This window comes from Cibotium barometz, chromosome 44, assembly GCF_041138505.1.
Source record: "Cibotium barometz isolate CiBa-2024 chromosome 44, ASM4113850v1, whole genome shotgun sequence".
Taxonomy (NCBI): Eukaryota; Viridiplantae; Streptophyta; class Polypodiopsida; order Cyatheales; family Cibotiaceae; genus Cibotium; species Cibotium barometz.
The window spans coordinates 29,499,587-29,519,871 of NC_141089.1; the positions used below are offsets into that span (position 1 = coordinate 29,499,587).

The 20,285-nt window shown below is 40.1% G+C and overlaps 1 protein-coding gene across 1 annotated transcript; it reads left to right on the forward strand.

The window, feature by feature from the left end:
- The first annotated feature begins 8,730 nt into the window (after nt 1–8,730).
- Nucleotides 8,731–12,044, forward strand: LOC147613174 (pentatricopeptide repeat-containing protein At1g06140, mitochondrial-like). Its single transcript, XM_086782446.1, has one exon. The coding sequence runs from the start codon at nt 9,048–9,050 to the stop codon at nt 11,178–11,180; it is 2,133 nt and encodes a 710-aa protein (XP_086638572.1). The 5' UTR covers nt 8,731–9,047; the 3' UTR covers nt 11,181–12,044.
- The last annotated feature ends 8,241 nt before the right edge of the window (nt 12,045–20,285 follow it).

Genomic DNA, 20,285 nt, shown 5'->3' on the forward strand with positions numbered 1-20,285 from the left:
CTAATTTCATGTAATTATTCCATTTTTATGCAAACTGCCACATTCAAGGCTAAAGATCTTCCCAGATTTGGCCAAAGAAGGAAACATGCGTAGCAGATGTGCCACGGCCATGGCTTATGAAAGGCATGGCCGTTTGCTTCTTAGAATTGCATGCAAAATGTGATTTCAGGTGCCTAGTTTTTCCCTCTTATTCTACTAATTCAGGTATCTTCCCACTAATTTTTTGGATTTTTGATTCAATTTAGAGCTAGAGCTAGTCTCAAGCTATCTATTGATGCCTATAATGCTTAATGAAACCTAACTATTTGAGATTAATTTGTTAATTAAACTAAGGTGCAAACTTGACGAAAAAGAACAAGAAATCAAAGATTTGCATGAATGTCAAAGGCAATGTTTGAGCACTTACTTGCTTCTCCCACACTCGGTGAAGATCTCAATGCTCCAATGCTCGATCAACCTTCAATGCTCCATGGAATCACCAGCAACAAACAAAAACAAGCTCTAAATAAAGCAGCCAATTGGTGGATTTGCACTCCAACTAGGCCAAATAATGACTCTAGCAAATGAACAAAGTGGAGGACCCTAAGCTAAATGCATTCCCCGATAGCGGTGCCAAAGATGTTAATCCTAACATGCTACCTTGTACACAAGAGGGAGAGAGAGAAGAAGAGAGACAACATGCAAGGGTCAAGTCCAGAGAGTTGCACTTAGCCAACCCTAATGAGGGTTAACTACTCAATGTGAAGCTGCTAGGGGCTCACTCCACCTCTACTTGTGTCACCCAAGTAGAGATTCAATGGCTAGGTAGAGAGCAAGAAGGAGGGAGCTATGGAAATCTCAACCTTCACTTCATGCCACATGTATGTGAGAGGGACTTAGTAGAGAGATGAGAGGAGAGAGAAGGAGAGAATCTAGAGCATCGCCATCCCTACAAGCACACACTAACAATCAAGCATGCAATCAAGCAAACACAAGCAAGCATACATCCCCAAGCTCAAATGAGAGAGAGAGAGAGAGAGAGAGAGAGAGAGAGGCAAGAATCAAATGAGACTAATGGGATTGTCCCTTTTCATGTTTCATCAAATGTTTATATACAAGAGCTCATAGCTACAATGGCCGGCCGTCAATTTACAATTGGGGACCCAAAACTAGTCATCCTAGCTCTATGTACAACTATTCCTCTCATGACCGGCATTACATAAGCCATAAGCTCGGTCATCCCATGTCACTTTTACATTAAGAGATTTGCACAATTACAAAAGATTAATACAATAAGCATAGCCACGCTTGAAAAGTAATGTTAACCAAAGTGGTTAACACCACCAAATCCTTTTGCAACTCCTTTAGAGATATTAACTGAGTGGTAAAATCCAATAGCCAATCGACATTGGTCCTTACCAAAGGAAGATAGATCAACAAAATCCATCATCCTCCAATTTCTCATTAAACTAGGTAGCCTCATCAAGGTCAATGTATGGAGGGCTAAACTAAAACCAAAACTCTGTACTCATTTGCTTCTCTCTAAAGATAGACATCCTTGGAGGGAGAAATTGTGGAATTCTAAGACTCGGCTCAATGAGCATACATGGATGTCTTCTTACTAATTAGGTTATGTGAATGAAGATGGAGAGCTAAAATTTTATTCCAACATAAAAAATTTGGATTGAGGTGGTGGTGATGGTGGAGGAAAATAGCTTGAGAATATATACACACTATATCTATTGACTAGTATAGCGAGATAGACAATTGCTATTGACCAGCAATATTCTAGTCAATAGAGATAGACTAGCATATATATACACATTATTTATATTGAATAGTATATAGTGATAGACAATTACTATTACTAGCATAGGCAAAAAGTAAGTTCAATGGGTAGACATTAGATTCTCAATAAGTGAACTAACAAAAGATGTGATTAAGCATGGAGATACCATCATGAAGATGTGGATTCACGTGATTGAGGCGATTGTAAAAATGTGGATATAGGTGATTTTGATAGTGAAGGAGAGTAAAATGTTATAATGGTAAGAATAAAAAGATAAAACAATGTTGATTATGAGCATAGAAAGATAGATATCAACTCAAACCTAAACCAACATAACACAATGAAGATCAATCTCAAAGAGGATAATGATACACAAAAACAATAAAGATATCAACCTCAAAGAGGATAATAGTAAAGAGAATGCGGGGGAGAGAGAGAGATCGAGTTCCTTGCAACAAGCAAACACACACACACAAGAGAGAGCAAGACAAAAGAGAGAGATGGATGGCTGAATTTTCTTCTATCTTCTTCTCTTCTCTACAATCATATAACTAAAAAGATAAGAGTACATACTATAAGGGAAAGTACTCTCTTACAATAACATACAATGGTCGATGCATAGTGTGCTCTCAATTATATGAGCCGGCAATATAACTATGCCATAACTCTAGTACTCCAAAGTGGTTTTCACACAGCCTGTCATCCCACTGGCAGCATAATTACTAAAGCTATCACCCAAGCGGGTCATCAATGTCTGGACTCTGTAGTAATAATTGAGCTTGATATCTCGACTCTCCCTTGAGCTCAACTCGAGACGCTACACTCCAAGTAAGCCTATGGAGCTTCTCTGTGTCCAATTCCTTTGTGAAGATGTCAGCCACCTGATCCTCAATCCTCACATATACGAGATCTACATCACACACAAGAACCTTCTTCCTCACAAAGTGATAATACACCTAATGTTCTTTGTTCTAACATGGTATACTGCATTACTGTCCAACTGTATGCTACTCATGTTGTCACAATAAATGACAACTTCCCTATCCACGGGCTTACCCATATCACTAAAAGTAGCTTCTAAAACAAAGCTACCTCACAAGCTGCCATAGCATTGTTACTCTACCTTTGTACTCAACAAAGTAACTATTTGGCTATTTCTTACTGCTTCAACTCACAGCAACAGTCCCAAATGAAAACATAAAGCCATTGGTAGACCTCTTGTCTATGACACTACCAACTCAATCAGCAACTATGTACCCATGTAGTTATCTTTGTAGCCTCATAGAAAAGTCCATAATCATCCATGGACTTTATGTACCTGAGAATCCATCTAGCCACATCCAAGTGTGGCTTCCTAGGGGCCTGCATAAACTGACTCACAAGTCCAACAACATAGCTCAAGTCTGGTGTAGTAATGGTCATGCAGATCAAGCTACCCACTATGTGCTTATACATAGTGGGGTCCTCCAAAAGCTCACCTGAATCTATGGAAAGATTTGTGTTTTGCTCCAATGGCATTGAAATAGGCTTACAACATGTCATACCATACTTGGATAACATGTCCAAGCCATATTGCCTCTATAATCATTAGGAAAAATTTGGACTCACTTTTGGGCCTTTTAAGCTCTTTGAGATTCTAGGGAATATTCCATAAGGACCAATGAGGGTGAGGCTTCTGTTATACGGAACTTTTGAGGAAGATCTTTTCAATGATATGTTACATGATATAGTTTTGAGGTACTATGGATATAGTTATCCACGATCCCCCTTTTCGTAATAGAATGATGACTTGGCATTTCCTAGAGGGCCCAAAAATGAGTCCACATTTTTCCTAATGAACAAAATGACATGAGGTGATCTCACCACCTCTATGCCCAAGAAATACCGCAGCTCATCCAAATCCTTCACCTCAAATTTCTACTTCAAAAGCCTCTTGACATCATGTATGTCAGTATCACTATCACCAGTGATAATCGTCATCCACATAAATGACTAATAGCATGATCCCTCTATTTGTCTTTTTCACAGAAAGTGAAAAATTTACATTAGATGTCTAAATCTAATGGTAACAAGATACTAACCCGATCTCATTTGACCAAGCTCTGGGTGCCTACTTCAAGCCATACAGGGATTTGCATAACCTCCACATAAAATCTAGGTGTGCATCACTTCTATAACCTAGTGCTTGCATCATGTATACTTCTTCTTGCAAATCAACATGCAAGAAGGAATTCTTTACATCTATCTAATGTAAAGACCAACCCTATGTGTAACCATAACAAAGACAACTCTCACAGTTGCCATTCTCGCTACCGTGCTAAATGTCTTCTCATAGTAATTTCCATAGGTCTGTGTATAGCCCTTAGCAACCAATCTTACATTATACTTGCTCACCAAACCATCTACGTTATGATTGACCTTATACACTCACTTACATCTAATTGCCTTCTTTTCCTAAGCAAAGGCACTAGCTCCCATGTTGCATTTGCATCCAATGCTGCCATCTCCTCATTCATGGCATCTTCCCATTTTTAATTTCCAAGTGCCTACTTAAAATAAATGGACTCTAGCTCCTATATTGCTTTAACCTTGTAAGCATAATGATGGGCTATATATCCATCATATCTCAACCTATCAACAGGGTACCTAATCCTTGTAGACTTGTGTATACCTAGACCACTGCCAGGTATCCTCAAAACAACCCTGGTTCTCTTTACACTAGGAGTAACCACAAATGAAATGCCAAGATCTTCATTAAGTCTCTGCTCAAAGCCACTATGTCACCATCCACATATGAGTGACCTACTGACAGATCAAGAACAAAAGGTTGATTTCCCTTTGTGTGATACATGTGTACCTACATCTATCCTCAACCTACCTAACCATGGACTAACACTGGATCCACTACTAGAGGACTCGCCATGTCCGCTAAGCACCTGTGATTGTTGCTCTACATGTGTAGCATTAGTACTTCTTACATCTCCATCTTCTATTGCCTTCACTACCGATGCATACCATGTACTCATCGTCGCAATCATCAAAGAAAACATCTCTGCTAACTTACATTTCACGAGTGGTAGGGTTATAACATCTATTATCTTTCTACTCCAAAGCATAACAAATGAAGATGCATTTCTCTGCCTTTGGATCCAAGTTTGTTCTTACTTCATCGGAAACGTGCACATATGCAATACACCCAAACACTTTTAAGTGAGACACATCCAGTTTTATGCTTATAAACTTATGTTCAGGCATCCTACCACCACACCATGAATAGCTGCAGGTGGGGATCCTGTTCATAATGTACACAACCATTGCTCTACTGATTTTGCCAAAAAATAATGTGGCATATTCTTTTTAGACTTCAAGGCACGTGCCACTTTTGCAATGTGCCTATTTTTCTTTGTGCAACACCATTCTATTTGCGGAGTGTACCTACATGTAAATTGTCTCTTGATTCCTTGTTTCTCAAAAACTCACTGAACTCATTGGAGAAATACTCTCCCCCACCATCTAATCTCAAGCATTTTATTTGTATATCTTTTTCCTCCTCAAAGAAGACTTTAAATCTCTAAAAGTGAGAAAATACCTCACTTTCCTCCTTTAAGAAATAAACCCACACTTTCCCAGTGTGATCATCAATAATAAGTGTAACAGAATACCTATAACTTGCAATTGTGGTAGCCTTGGTCAGTCTCCATACATCTGAATGTATAACATCTAATGGCCTTTGCACTAATATGCTTTTCATGTGGGAAAGCACGTTTGGCCTTCTTACCAAGTTGGCATGCTTCACATACTTTATGCATACCATCAACCTTAAACTTTGGCAAACGTGCAACAGGCCTACAGACTTAAGTCACACTGTATATTTACATGACCAATATGCTTATATGTCAATATCTGCATTGCCACCTAGTTCATACACAAACATGGCTTTCTTTACCTCAAGCATGTTCACACCCAAAGTAAACATCTTGCCATTTTTGTTACCCTTTGTAACCAACCGACATTAATTTTTGAAGTCTTTCACAAAACATCCTCGAGGATTAAACCTCACTTGCAGAGCCCACTCAACCATTTATCCAACAGAAACCAGGTTCTTTGTAATATTTGTAGTATGAAGTACATCTGCCAAGTACTTCATTTTGCCAACCTACATAGACAACATGACACTTTACCAACATGCACAATGGGATGTACATAGCCTGATTTTTCCATTTTCTACATGTCTCTAAACCACTCACCATGACTGATCATGTGGTTAGAGGTGCGAGAATCCACATACCGTATATCTTAAGATCCTGACACATCTCTTATTATGCTGCATCCACAAACAATTACTCACTTATGTCATTCACCATATGTTTACTAGATGATGCATAGTTACCTTGTTTTGCAACTTTCCACTTTTAATGTCATTCTGCTTTTTAAAGTAGTCCTTTGCCATGTGTCCTGGTTTGCCACAATAATAGTCCTTTTTAAAGTAGTCCTTTGCCATGTGTCCTGGTTTGCCACAATAATAGCACTCTATGCTATTTACACTCTGATTTCTTTACCAACCACCCCAGCCCCTATGGCTCCCCTTGCCTCTAGATTGGTCTCTTCCACTTGTATACGATTGCTACTCGAATCATTAAACTATTCTTGTCCATAATTTTGGTTTCCATGTCGGCCATCACCTTGGCCTCAACCACGACCTCTACCTCTGACTCTTACCTAAATTGGAGTAAAAGGCCTTCTCTGATGTATTCTTGCTTTGTGAAGAAGAGCCCTCACTTAGAGAATTTTCTTCTATGATCAACATAGTCCCAAAAGTTGGCAAAATTCTCTCTGACTGCAATGGAGGTCTTGAATGGCTTGTACTCTTTGCCAAGCCCATTCAAACACAGATGCTCACTAAATCATAATCTTTTACATATACATTGATAGACCCAAGGGATTCAATAATGCCCTTAATCTTTAAATCATACTCTTTGATAGACATGCTTTTTCTTCTTCACAGTTTGCAACTCTTGTTTTAGCTGTAGTTTCCTTGCCTTTGTGTTGGTCTATAACATCTACACTAGGTTCTACCATGCAACTGCTAGAGTATTGGCATCTTGTGTTGTCATATCATTGTGTCTGCGACACTACTTGAAAGCTAATAAATGGCTTTCCTTGTACCCTGGTTCCAGTCTTGCCTTTACATCTGCTTGAGTGATATTCTCTTCAGACAACTCAGAGGCTCTTCATTGTCTCCTTCAACATAGTCCCAAAATCCTTTACCCACCATCAGGAAATTGGTCATTCTGAACTTCCAAGCATGGACGTTGTTCTTGTCCACCTTCTCACACTAACAATCTGATTGATTCTGTCACATGTTTGCCTACAATAACCAGAAACCTACAAATAGATAACTTCTGTATGCAACCTGTAACACAGCAATGTCTCCAGATAACAGTACTTCAGCACAACATGTATGTCTCCAGATGTGACCAAAGTATATGTACATACACCCAAGATCAGCAATACATATGCAAACACTATCTGCACTCCCAAATTGTACTATTGCACTGCAATAACTAGATTTCAAGTAGAGACAGTTCTCAACCAAAACTTCTCGGAATTGCCAAAAACACCTTGCAGTGACCGAACGCGCGTGAAATGCGGATCTGGTAGGAAAATTGTAATACAAAGTACTGCGCACCTTGCAATACAAAGTAATGCGCACCTTGTAGGCACTTCCAAGCGTGCAAAGATAGCTCCTTAATTGGAGATGTGTAGCTTTCGAAGTTACCTAGGGGGTGTTGTACCTAAACAAGAAGGGGAAGAGATGATGATGCTCGTACCTGTGTATCACTTCCTTGCTTGCTTTGTTCTCGCATCTTGCTTACCTGGTTGTGATGTTTTGTTTGAGTATGGAGTGGGAGGGGAGACTTTTTGGAGCTATACCATAAACAGAATGCAGGGGAGAGGGAGAGCTTGAGTTCCTTGCAAGCAAACACACACACACACACACACACACACACACACACACGCATGCACACGCACACACACAAGAGATAGATGGATGGCTAAATTTTTATCTATCTTCTTCTCTTCTCTACAGCTATAACTAAAAAGATAAGAGTACATACTATAAGGGAAAGATAACTCCTATAATAACATACAATGGTCAGTCCATAGTGTGAATTTGACTATATGAACTGGCGTTATAACTATGCCATAACTCCAGCACTCCGAAGTGGTTGTCACATAGCTTGTCATCATCAACCATAATCTCACCAACTATGCCAATGGCATAAGTGTGAAAGCTATCACCCAGACGGGTCATCAATGTCCACAACACTAGTTGAGCTCCACAAATAGTACACAAACACGATGAAGATATCAACCTTAAAAGAGGATAATAGTACATAAAAACAATGAAGATATTAACTTCAAAGACGATAATAGTACATAAACACAATAAAGATATCAACCTTAAAGAGAAAAAGACACAAACACAAGAAATCCTTGATATCCAAAAAGTAAATTTTGTAGGCTCTTAAAGATGTTATATGGGTCGAATTAAGCCCCTTTTGCATGGTACACATGGATTAACTAGTTTCAAAAATACTTACAACTACTTTGGTTTTTTAAAAATCCCATTAGATGCAAAGCTGCATGTTTTTTTTTTGGCATGACATGTATATGATCTTTCTTTATGTGAACATGTACATGATCGTCATACTTTATGTGGACAACCTATAAATGTGGTGAGGAATCATGAAAAGAAGATTTCACATACAAAGGAGACTATTATGCAAAGAGTTTAAAATGATTGGTCTTGAGCTTGTGAAATTTTGTTTGGGGATTGCAGTCTAGATCTTGCATTTTCATCTCCCAACAAAAGTTTGCTATCAATATTTGCTTGTATAGGCACGAATTAGAAAGCATAAGGTTCAAATCTTAGCCAAAGAAAATTCAAATCTAAGCCAAAGATAAGCTTTATATGCACCTTTGAAGCCTATAACAAACACACACCACCACCACCACCACATCCCCAGCCCCAAGAAGCATGTACATACTTATGTGCCCTTGAGCTTGTCTACAAAATTAATGTCCACCTCAAATTTTTACTATTCTTAACTTGAGATGGAAATTTTTCATGACATAATCGCACACTGGCTCACCTGATGGCTGCCTGTTACTCTTTTGCTGGGGACAGTCCCGGGTGATTCGAAGCTTCTCTTCGCGCTCAACACTCTGAAGATGCAGATGAATGTGGTCGAAGCTCCTCTCTCAAGGAAAATGAATGTGGTCGAAGCTTCTCTTAGCGCTCAACTCTCTAACGATGCAGATGATTTGTAACCCTAGCTTTGCTAGGGTTTCATGCAAATCAAGTTATCTCACCCGTATTAGTACCGCGAGCTTTTCTAGGGATTCATCCATGTCACATCTGCAGGGTAACAATACTAAGCAGACGCTCAGCTTGGAGGACACCATTGCCTCCTTGGAATGTACGGCAGAGCTGCCTCATGTGGACACTCTCATCCCTATCCTTCATCATTGCAGAAAGAAGAAAAACCTACACTATGCCATGCGTATCCATGCATACATCCGCGACCGGGCCGCAGAAACACATAGATCCCTTGGTAACCACCTTATTCCCATGCTTGTGGATTGTGGAAGCCTGGCCATTGCCCAACAGGTTTTCAACAAATTCACCCACGCGAATGAACATTCCTGGACATCTCTCATACAAGGGTATGTTGACTGTGGAGAATATGATCATGCATTCAGACTTTTTAAGATAATGCAGCAGGAATGTGTATACCCAAGCATGTTTACACTCCAAGCTCTTCTGAAAGCCTCTGCTAGGTTGAAATGCATGACACGTGGCCGCGAATTGCATCTCGAGATCATCGAAGCTGGATACGAGAATGATCCTTATATCAGCATCACGTTGGTGGACATGTATGCCAAATGTGATTCCCTTGTAGAAGCACAGGAAGTGTTTGATGAGATGTATGTTCGAGATGTAGTCTCGTGGAATGCACTGATATCCGGATATGTCGAGCATGGGCTCTGCGAGGAAGCACTGGGTTGTTACTGCAAGATGTGGCTAGATGCAGTGGCCCCGGATGCTTGCACGTTCCTTTGCAGTTTGAAAGCTTGTTGCAAGATCAGAGCCGTAGAAAGGGGTCGAGAAATACACACTGAGATCGTGAAAGAAGGGCTAGAAGGAGATCCTTTTCTGCTCAGTGCAATGGTGGATATGTATGCCAAGTGTGGCTTGCTTGCAGAAGCACAGGAAGTCTTTGATGAGGTGCCCAGCCGAGATGTGGTGTCGTGGAATGCCCTTATCACAGGGTATGCAGAACATGGGTTCAGTGAAGAGGTGTTGATTTGTTTAGAACAGATGCAGCTGCAAGGTGTGTCTCTTAGTCCAGTCACATATGTCTGCTGCTTGAGAGCATGTAGCAGCCTAGGGGCCATTAGTTGGGGCCAAGAATTACATGCTGAAGTTGTCAAAAAAGGATTTCAGGGGGGACTACATGTTGGCAGTGTTCTGGTGGATATGTATGCCAAATATGGCTTACTTGGTGAAGCAAGGGAAGCATTTGAAGAGCTGGTTGATCGAGATGTTGTTGCATGGACTGCATTAATTGCAGGGTATGCTGAACATGGGTATGATGAGGAGGCCCTGGACTGTTTGGAACAGATGCAATTGGAGGGTGTGTTCCCAGATGCTGTCACGTACTTTTGTAGCTTGAAAGCTTGTGGCAGTGTAGGTTCTCTAGGCAGGGCCCGAGATATACACACTTCCATCGCAAAAGATGGGTTTGACAGTGATCTTTTTGTTAGCAGTACTCTGGTAGATATGTATGCTAAATGTGGTTTACTTACTGAAGCATCCTACATATTTGATGAGCTGCCAGTTCAAGATGTAGTTGCATGGAATTCTTTAATTGCAGGTTACTCCTTTCAAGGAGAGAGTAAGCGAGTTTTTGACCTGTTGGAAAGGATGACTGACAGAGGCACATGGCCAGATGAGATAACATTGCTTAATGTTCTCACGGTGTGCAGCCATGCAGGTCTCATAGACAAGGGCTTACAACATTTCGAGGCTATGAGCAAATTGTATGGCATCATGAATACAGTTGAGCACCACACTTCAATGGCTGATCTTCTTGGTCGTGCAGGGCAGTTGGATGAGGCCGTCGCCATGCTGGAGAGCATGCGATTTCAACCTAACCTTGTTACGTGGACAACAGTTTTGGGTGCTTGTCGAAAATCAGGTAATGTAGAGCTTGCTAGGCAGGCTTTTGAACGTGCAATGAGTGTGGAGAAGACACAACCAGCATTATTTATCTTGATGTCTAACGTATACGCAATTGCTCACGTAGTAGACGAGGAGAGAGCTTGGCAGCTTGTGGCAGACTGAGCGTGAACAGGGGTAAAGAAACACATGATGAGATTGCAGGTGGCAGGATTTTTTCCTCCCAAAAAGAGATCTGTTCATTAGTAAAAAAGACACTTTTAAAGAAACAGATAACAAACCTCTAATGAGGTAAAAGGCAAGAAAAAAGAGAAGGTGGGGTTTCCCGCATATCGTTGGCCTCTTTTGGAGGGACACTTTGTATGTGAGGGGAAAGAGCGACTTTGGGGGCCTGTAATGCCAGGTGATCCCGTTCTTGCCTCTCGACAAGAAAGGTCTGGGGATCTAGATGCACAGAAGCTGTGGCCCATCCCGCATGGCCCGGGAGCTGCTGTGGAGGCGCTCCTATGGGCCTCAGAGAATATGGATGATGGATTAGGTCTGTCCATATGGGACCGGTTGACTCTGCATGAGTTGCCATCCTTATTTTGAATGGGTTCATGGCATTAGGCCTGCCAAATCTTCCATGCTCCCATCTCCTAGCGGTATGTTGTTGGGATGAGTTTGCGGCCATTGTGATTGACCTGTTTATAGAATTTGTTGGACAAACAGCTGACCTCCTGGAATGCATGGATTGCACATCTTGCGGCCAAAGGGTAAGTGTGTGAGCAAAGAGCATTGAAACACCAACTGTAGGGCAGCTGCTCCTACATAGTTCCAGTATGGGAGCATGAGTCAGTTGGTGGGTGCTTGTCAAAAGAACAGTATTGTAAAGATCGATGATACGCTGGATGAGGAACACACTGCATTGTCTTTCTTACGTGATCTATGCAAACATGGGGAGAAGATGAGGAAGAACAAGTTGCACTGTGTTGGTTCTATGCGTACATTTGTGAATGAATTGTGAAATTTAAATATGAAACTTCATTTGATATGCTTATCAATCAATGCCAAAGTGTTTGTACCAGGTGTAGCTATGGTGTTATGTGAACTCTGGCAGCGTGAAGGAAGTTCGTGGTAGGGAGCTGTTTATTGAGTTAGCCAGACCATACTGAACATATTGTTTTATGACACGTTTACCAAGATGAATGTTGTTTGAACATAGTTGGCCATAGCCTAGTGTTCCCGTCATGTCAACTCCAGCTAAATTGTCCTCTACCTAGTGAGAGACAGGGAGGGCACGGGGGGACACAGAAATGTCATGCAGGATCATAAGTTATCAAGGATAACAATGTCATGATTATTGAAAGAGATTCAAAGCTACCTCTTGTAGAGACAACGGGTAGCAAAAGAGCCTGAGAGGCACAAGCCCCAAAGGCTGCACACTAGTCCCAAAGGGTGTACTAGCTCTAAAAAGGATAATGAACCACAAACATAGGTCCAAAAAAAGACCTTGAAGAGTACATAGAAATTTCATGCAGGATCATCAGTTACTCTTCCCAAAGAAAAGAAGCCCATTGATTACAAAAACCTTTTAAAGAAAGTTAAGGAGTACCCCAACCCCATGTTGGAGAAATAGAGAACAAAGAAACAAGCCTAAGACCTTGTGAGGAAGGCCAGCTAAATTAGATCCCAACCTTGAGCAAGTGGTTGAGTAAGAACCACTAACCCCACCTGAGCACATATCCCAAGACCTTGTGAGGAAGGTGCTAGCAAAACAAGCCCAAGACCTTGTGAGGAAGGTGCTAGCTAAACAAGCCTAAGACCTTGTAAGGAAGGTGCCAGCTAAATTAAAGCAAGTGGTCGAGTACGAACCACTAACCCCACCTGAGCATATCCTAGAGCCTCTACCAAATCCAATCATAGAACCAATTGGGGAACGTTAGAGTAACCAAACCCATAACCATTCTCAAGTGGCCATAAAAAGAGGAACAACCATATCAATGGATGGAGGAGGAGCTTGCTTCTCCTTCATCATACAACAAGTAAATCACCAAAGAACACATCCTCCACATGAAGCACATGCTTCCTTGCATTCTGATGGAGGGCAACCGCACCATTTGTGATGAAGAACATGAGCATGATGTCCCACAAAAAGGTAAGCCATTCCCTAGGTGTTACATGAAACTTTTAGATGGAGCAGAACCTCTAGCCATCGAGGATGGGCCTCAAGATGTTCACAGATCCAAAAGGTTAGAGGAGAAAAATGGGGCTCGTGAATTTTACTCTCATGACAAATGTAATCAAGATTCAGGAGCCTATCACCTTTGCCAAAGCACAAGTAGACCCAAAGTGAACCGTAGCCATGCAATAAGAATATAACTCTATCTTGAAAAAACACACTTAGGACCTTGTAGATTGTCCTCTAAGATCCAAGGTAATTGCACTAAGTGGGTTTATACAGCAAAATATAGAGATGATAGTACTTTGGAAAGTACAAGGCACAACTGGTCACCACCAAAGGTTTTGCACAAGTTGAAGGTTTTGACTTTTTGAAAACTTTTGTTCTTACAACTAGGTTTACCACAATCTGCATCATTCTTGCATCGGTAGTAGTGCAAGGTGGTAGTGTAAGGGGGATGGCATGTTGTCGAAATGAATATAACCTCAAGAAGGAGGTATATGTGAAACAACCACCTAGGTTCGTGGTTCTTGATTTTGAAAGTAAAGTTTATACATTATTACAAAAGCACTTTACAGGCTAAAACAAGCCCCACAAGCATGGTACTAATTAATGCTTACTTTGTGAGTACTAGTCTCTTATGTAGCCCTTCATATACAAATTTGTATGTCTTTTGTGACTACGAAAAATATATGGTCATTTTTCTCTATGTAGCTGACCTCACCTTGACAGGGGATCAGCAAAGGGGATTACCACCAGAAAAAGATCTCACAAACACAATAGATGCTGAGTGCAGAGTTTGAGATGACAAATCTTGGGCTCATCCATTATTGTTTGGGATTGAGGTCAAAATCCAGATAACATTTTCATCTCTCAACAGAAATATGCAAGTGGGCAGTTAGGTAGTTGGTACCCTAATGAAGGTGGATCTAAAGTTGTGCATTTTTTAGTAGTTGTATTGGTATCCCATTATGGAGGTGGATCTAAAATTTTCCACCATCGAAAACACTTCATACCCTTTCTTGTGTAATATACTAGACCAGACATCAGTTTTATTATTAGCAATCAAGTTCACAAACAAGCCTTGGGAGAATCATTGAAAAACAAGTATGTGGGTGTTTCCATACATCCAAGGTACCCAAGAGTACGGCATCACCTATTGTTTTTGGATACATTGACTGGTAAGACCCTTAATGGCTTTTGTGACTCAGATTAGGTGGGTGATTCGGACACTAGCGCGGGTGCTTAGTAAACATGGTATTGTTTTTCTCTTGGTTTAAGATGTATTTCTTGGATCAATAAGAAATAGCCTAGTATTACACTCTCATTAATAGAGGCTATACAAAGTTGCATTCTTTTTGCATCATGTGAGGCATTGTGGATGAAGCATTTGTGCATAAGGAGGATTTTATATAATATGGGAGTGGTGCAGAAGCAACACCATAAAATGTGACAATGAGAATTGCTTCGCTAATGCTCAGAATCATGTGTTTATTACTCACACGAGCACATTGAGATTCTTTATCATTTTGTACTACGTGAGCACATCATGTTCAGGGATGTGGAGATGGTCTACTGCCCAATGACCGAGAATTGTGTAGAGATCTTCACAAAGGCTCTTAGGAAGGATTAAATGGAGCATTATCTTCACAAAGGTAGTTCACTTTTGGGTGGACATTAAGGGGGGTATTGGTGGATATCAATGCTCCAATCTCATATTATATTGCCTAGACATAGCTAGCCCATTATGAGGAGTAGCCATGGTTGAGTAGCCCAAGCATATGATATCCTTGTACTCATACGAGAAGGTGGTCTAGGAGGCCAGATGGTTTAGAGACATCTTGGATTAGATTTGGCACATTGCCAAATAGGCTCATGCTATACTAGACCGTTATTTCATAACATTCCACACATAGAGTAGGTAGACTATACTGTTGGACACCCTTTCCTAACATTATGGGGCCCAAGGTGACCCCAGATGGTTATGGAGGTGGGACACCACCAGCTATGGAGTTAGATGTTCATCTATGGGCCAAGTCGACATCATGGACAATGGCACCAACTATGACTGAGAACCTACGTGGTCATGTTATGGCTTCCTCGATGGCCGCCCCATGTATACAGGCCTATCTAGATACGCAGCAAGCTGGTGAGCCACCTTCTCCACATAATTCATTAGTCGTCACTATGAGTTTACCGAGAACCTACGTGGTCATGTTATGGCTTCCTCGATGGCCGCCCCATGTATACAGGCCTTTCCTAGAAGTTTCAAATCAGCCATTAAAGCTCCCTTCACAGGAGCACATGGGTGTGGGTCTTTGCCATCTATTATATCAATTCAATAATATAATATTCTTCTCTATCTTTATAATTTTTTGCAATTTGAAAAGTTTTGTGTTGTGAAATATCCTCTTTCTAATGAATGTTCTCTTGTATACACTGCACGTTGTTAGATCCTTGTTGACTATTTATGTTAATAAACAAGTTATATCTTTTTACAAGGTATGTATCAAAGGTTAGGATCTAACACGTCTCTTTGGCTAGTTGCTGTGTGGTATTAGATTCAGAGAAATGAATCAACATGCGATTCACATAACATCAAGTGTTTGATCACCACAGTTTTAAAGGAAAGTTGGATGGCTCAACTACACCATTCTACGAAAAAGGAAAATCTATATTTACACAAGCACTAGACTACACTATTGGGATTGATAGAATGCTAATGGCAGCTCTGGATCTGCCCGATTTTATACAAATAATTTTGCTAAATCATGCTCTTGTTATGACATGGGTAGGAGAAGGGACGAAAATACTATGTGCTCTATCATTACAATGTGTCAATGATGGCAACTCTAGATCTGCTCGATTTTATACAAATAATTTTGCTAAATCATGCTCTTGTTATGACATGGGTAGGAGAAGGGACGAAAATACTATGTGTTCTATCATTACAATGTGTCAATAATGTTGTCATGGCATGTATTCAACATGTTTCTATAGTTCAAGAAGCCTAGCTAGTTTTGATGAGACCACAAACTAGACTACAATCTAGAACCTTAAGAATCAATAGGCCTTAGTGAAGCTTTTTGAGGGAGAAGCGGTGAAGCAGTTTATCACAAATGATCAATCTTTGTAAAATGGCTGTGATTGGGATCACAATTACAACCAAAGATATTGCATATAGGTGTATAAGGACCCTCCTCAAAAAGTATGATGGTCTTATTACTTCATTAAATATACATTTTAGAATAACTTTTACGAATTTATTGGATAAGAACATGCATCCGAAAAGGAAAGAGATGGTGGGGACTCAATTTTCTCCACCAACACAAATAAAGAAAAGGAAAAAGTGTTTCTACTACAACTAGCATCATCAGATTCAAAATGATAAGCAGATGAGAATAATGGTATAACTTTGAAGCCACCAAGAAGAAGTTTCATAACAACACCCAAGTTGAACTGGAGAACATTTGGAAATTGAAGAAATTTGTGCAAAAGTAATCCATACATATACAACTAGATCCAATGGTTCTTGAATCATTAACAATGCATTATCTAGACACTTGACTAGTTATACTTGTAATGGTATACATCCCTACAACCACTAGGGATGAAATCTTAGTAGAGATTGGAAATCATAACAAAGGCACATGCATTATTTCTTTTATGTCGAATATTGGTGTTACTTGAAAGCTTTTGTGTTTCCTGTCTATGTACCAAAATTCAAGAGGAACTTGTTGTCCATTTGTTGCAGCCATCATAGATCATTACTTAGGGTTCACTTTGATTGAGATGCTGCAATTTTCTTGGATGCAGACAACAATGTGGTTGGGAGAGGAACCTTTGCAAAGGTTTAGCTGCCTAAGAAAATGTGGCCAACCACAAGTAAATGATGAATTTGGACACTTGACATGTGGTGCACCTACCACTATTTTGATAGATGCTAGATGCATGTGAAGGAAGTCACGAAGTACAAAGGCAACTTGGCTAGTGGTGAAAGGATTTGCACTAGGATTCAACTTCCAAAATACATTCGTCCTTATAGCTAGATTGCTTACAATTTGCATAATCATGGCCTCTTATCAGCATAAAGGGTGTGGCTAGTTATGTAGATGGATGTAAAATCAACTTTTTTTAAATAGACATCTCAAGGAGGTGATGTATCTCACTCAACCATGTGAATATGTGATCCCTTATTCAAAGAGTAAAGTTTGTATGTGCTATATATACATGCTAAAACACAGTCTTTCAAAAACCCTATTAGATGAAAATTCACATGTTTTCTTTGACCAAGGCAAGTATATGATTGATCTTAAGGGGAAACCATGAAAATAAGATTTTACAGAGGGTAAAAGTAGATATTCGATAGGGAGCTTTTTGTTTTAAGGATTAAAGTCTCTCATCAGCATAAGTATGCTAGTGAAACACTGAAGGAATTTGGTATGGTAAGCACATCTATCGAGGTTGATGCGAAGTTGTCATCAGAGCAAAAGACACTTCTACATGGGTAGATGAGTCACAATACAAGAGGCTCGTGGGGATAGTCTAACAATCTCATCCAACACACAATCGGATAATATCAGCTTTACGATTTGTGTATTAAGTTTGTTCTCTAATAAGCCCCAAGGAGAGATCCATTGGAAGGTAAGGATGCATGTGTTGAAATACATCAAAGGTGTAAAGTGGAGTAAGAAATCATCACCTATACCTCATGCAAGACCTTGCATACGCTTTGTGATTGAGATTGGGTGGGTGATTACGATAGCATGATGTTTATGATAGTAAGACGTTAGTCATAGGTTATTGTTTTCCTAGATCTGGAGTAATCTCATAGATAAGAAAAAATTACTCTACTATGGCTGTTTCATCTCTTGAGGCGAGTATAAAAAGTTGCACGCTTAGTGTCATGTTGATAAGAATTTTGGGGGATATGGGAGCTGTCTAAGAGTAGCCACTGCAAACAGTCAAAGTTGTATTGCCTAGTGCATGTTCGATGCTCGCACAAAGAGCATATTGAGATTTAGTATCACTTTATGTGTGAGTTAATCATGGATGGAGAGGTTGAGATGGTCTACTTGAGGTCAAGATGGAGAGCTTGAGATGGTCTACTACTTGACAACTCGAGGTCAAGATGGTCTACTACTTGACAACTCGAGGTCAAGATGGTCTACTACTCAAAAACTCGACAACTCAAGGTCGAGATGGAGACTTTGAGATGGTTGACTTGAGGTTAAGATGGAGAGGTTGAGATGGTCTACTACTCAAAAACTCGACAACTCGAGGTCGAGATGGTCTACTACTAAAAACTCAACAACAAATATCTTCATAAAGGCTCTTGGGAGAGATCTTTTAGAACTACATCTTGATATACTTAGTGTTGTGGGCATAAGTAGTTTACCAACATGTGGGTATTTGTGGGGGGTTTTTTTTGGGGGGGATTAGGGTGGCTAATATATTCCAAGTTACATACGACCTCCCTTGTTGGGTACTACGTAGCACCATACGACCTCCCTTGGGTACTACATATAGACGTGTTAGATATCGGTCTATCTACCTTCATTGTATGTGCATCCTTGTTTTACAATGCATACACCTCCATCTTAGTTTCTTCTTGGAACACCATTGAAGCTCCCATCAATACTAGGCATAGGGGTGGGAAGTTGCCATTAGCTAGTTAGTTTTGGTCTCCATATATTTTTGGTTTGCAAGTCGTATCTTCTTGTACCGCATAAGTCACATTTTCTAACACTTTCTTGCACTGGTAAACCATAATGTTAACTTTCTTGCATTGTTGAACCCTAATTCTCGAATATAGTACATAAATTAATCTATACACATTTAATCACATAGGGGGGACATTTCACTCCTTTTCTTGCATACATAGTGTGCTCTCTCTTAGAGTGCATAAACATATCCTCTGAACCCTCATTTTTGCTTTCCTGCACTTCTCTTGTAAAGCAAGTACATCATGTTAAAGATGCGAGACTCTATGCACACAAGGACATTAATAGACACTTCCAATTAGAGAGGACATGACCACCTAAAACTGCTAGGTGTGTACCCCCTTTGACCATGACAATCTGGACATTAACCGGCACTTTCGATTAGGCTTGACTTTTGACGGGTACCCTTGCCCTTCAAAATTGACGAGTTTGGTGAAATATAGCAAGTTTTTTTTTTGGGTATTTTCTTGTAGTTTTTGATGGGCATTTTAAAATTTCGCAAGTGTTTTATGACCAAAATGTTAAAGAACAGGCGCAATCTCTGTCAAAAAGCAACTATGCTTCCAATAAAAAAGGGCACCGCGTGCCCTCTCCTTACACCTTCCAGTGCTCCAAAAAGTTACTTTGGAAAAAAAATCAGATACAATAAAGACAAATTCTAGAGCTAATTGAATTTCATCTATAAAAATCATGTACCCATATAAATTCTTATCAATTTAAATAAAAGTTGTCTTAAATTGGTTTAGCCTACCGATTCCCTCTCTCAAGTCCTACTATTGGTAGTATATGCCCTCGTGTTGTAACGTACGGACCCCTGGCTCTCTCAAATTGGAATTTATTATTTTTATAACAAGTTATTTGAAATTTATTTTTATCTTGCAGGCTGTTGGAATCTTTATGCCCGCGTTATAAAAATTTATTATTTTTATAACAAGTTATTTGAAATTTATTTTTATCTTGCAGGCTGCTGGAATCTTGATGCCCGCACTCTGATTCATATCTCAGTCCTCTTAACTTCAGTTCAACTGTAAACGCGTGTAGGAAGCTCAGAAACCAAACCCACAGAAGCTAGTATTAGCAGGGCGAGAAACAAGGCTTGTGAGAAGGAGCCGCTGAAGAGTAACGCACACATTAACTCTATGAGGAAAAAGAAAAAGAAAGAAACTATGCTTGCACTACTGAAGTCTATGAGTGAGGCTCTCTGCCAATTCTATGTGGTCTAATGCCATATTTGTATGTGGTCCATGCTATTTTATGTATGTATTTTGATGCCATTTGGATGTATGTAGTTTAACACCTGGCTAGAGCCCTCGTGATGTATGTGGTTTGGTGCCATCGATGTTTGTGTCTTTAGGCCTGTTTGATGCCATCCATTTTTCTGGCCTG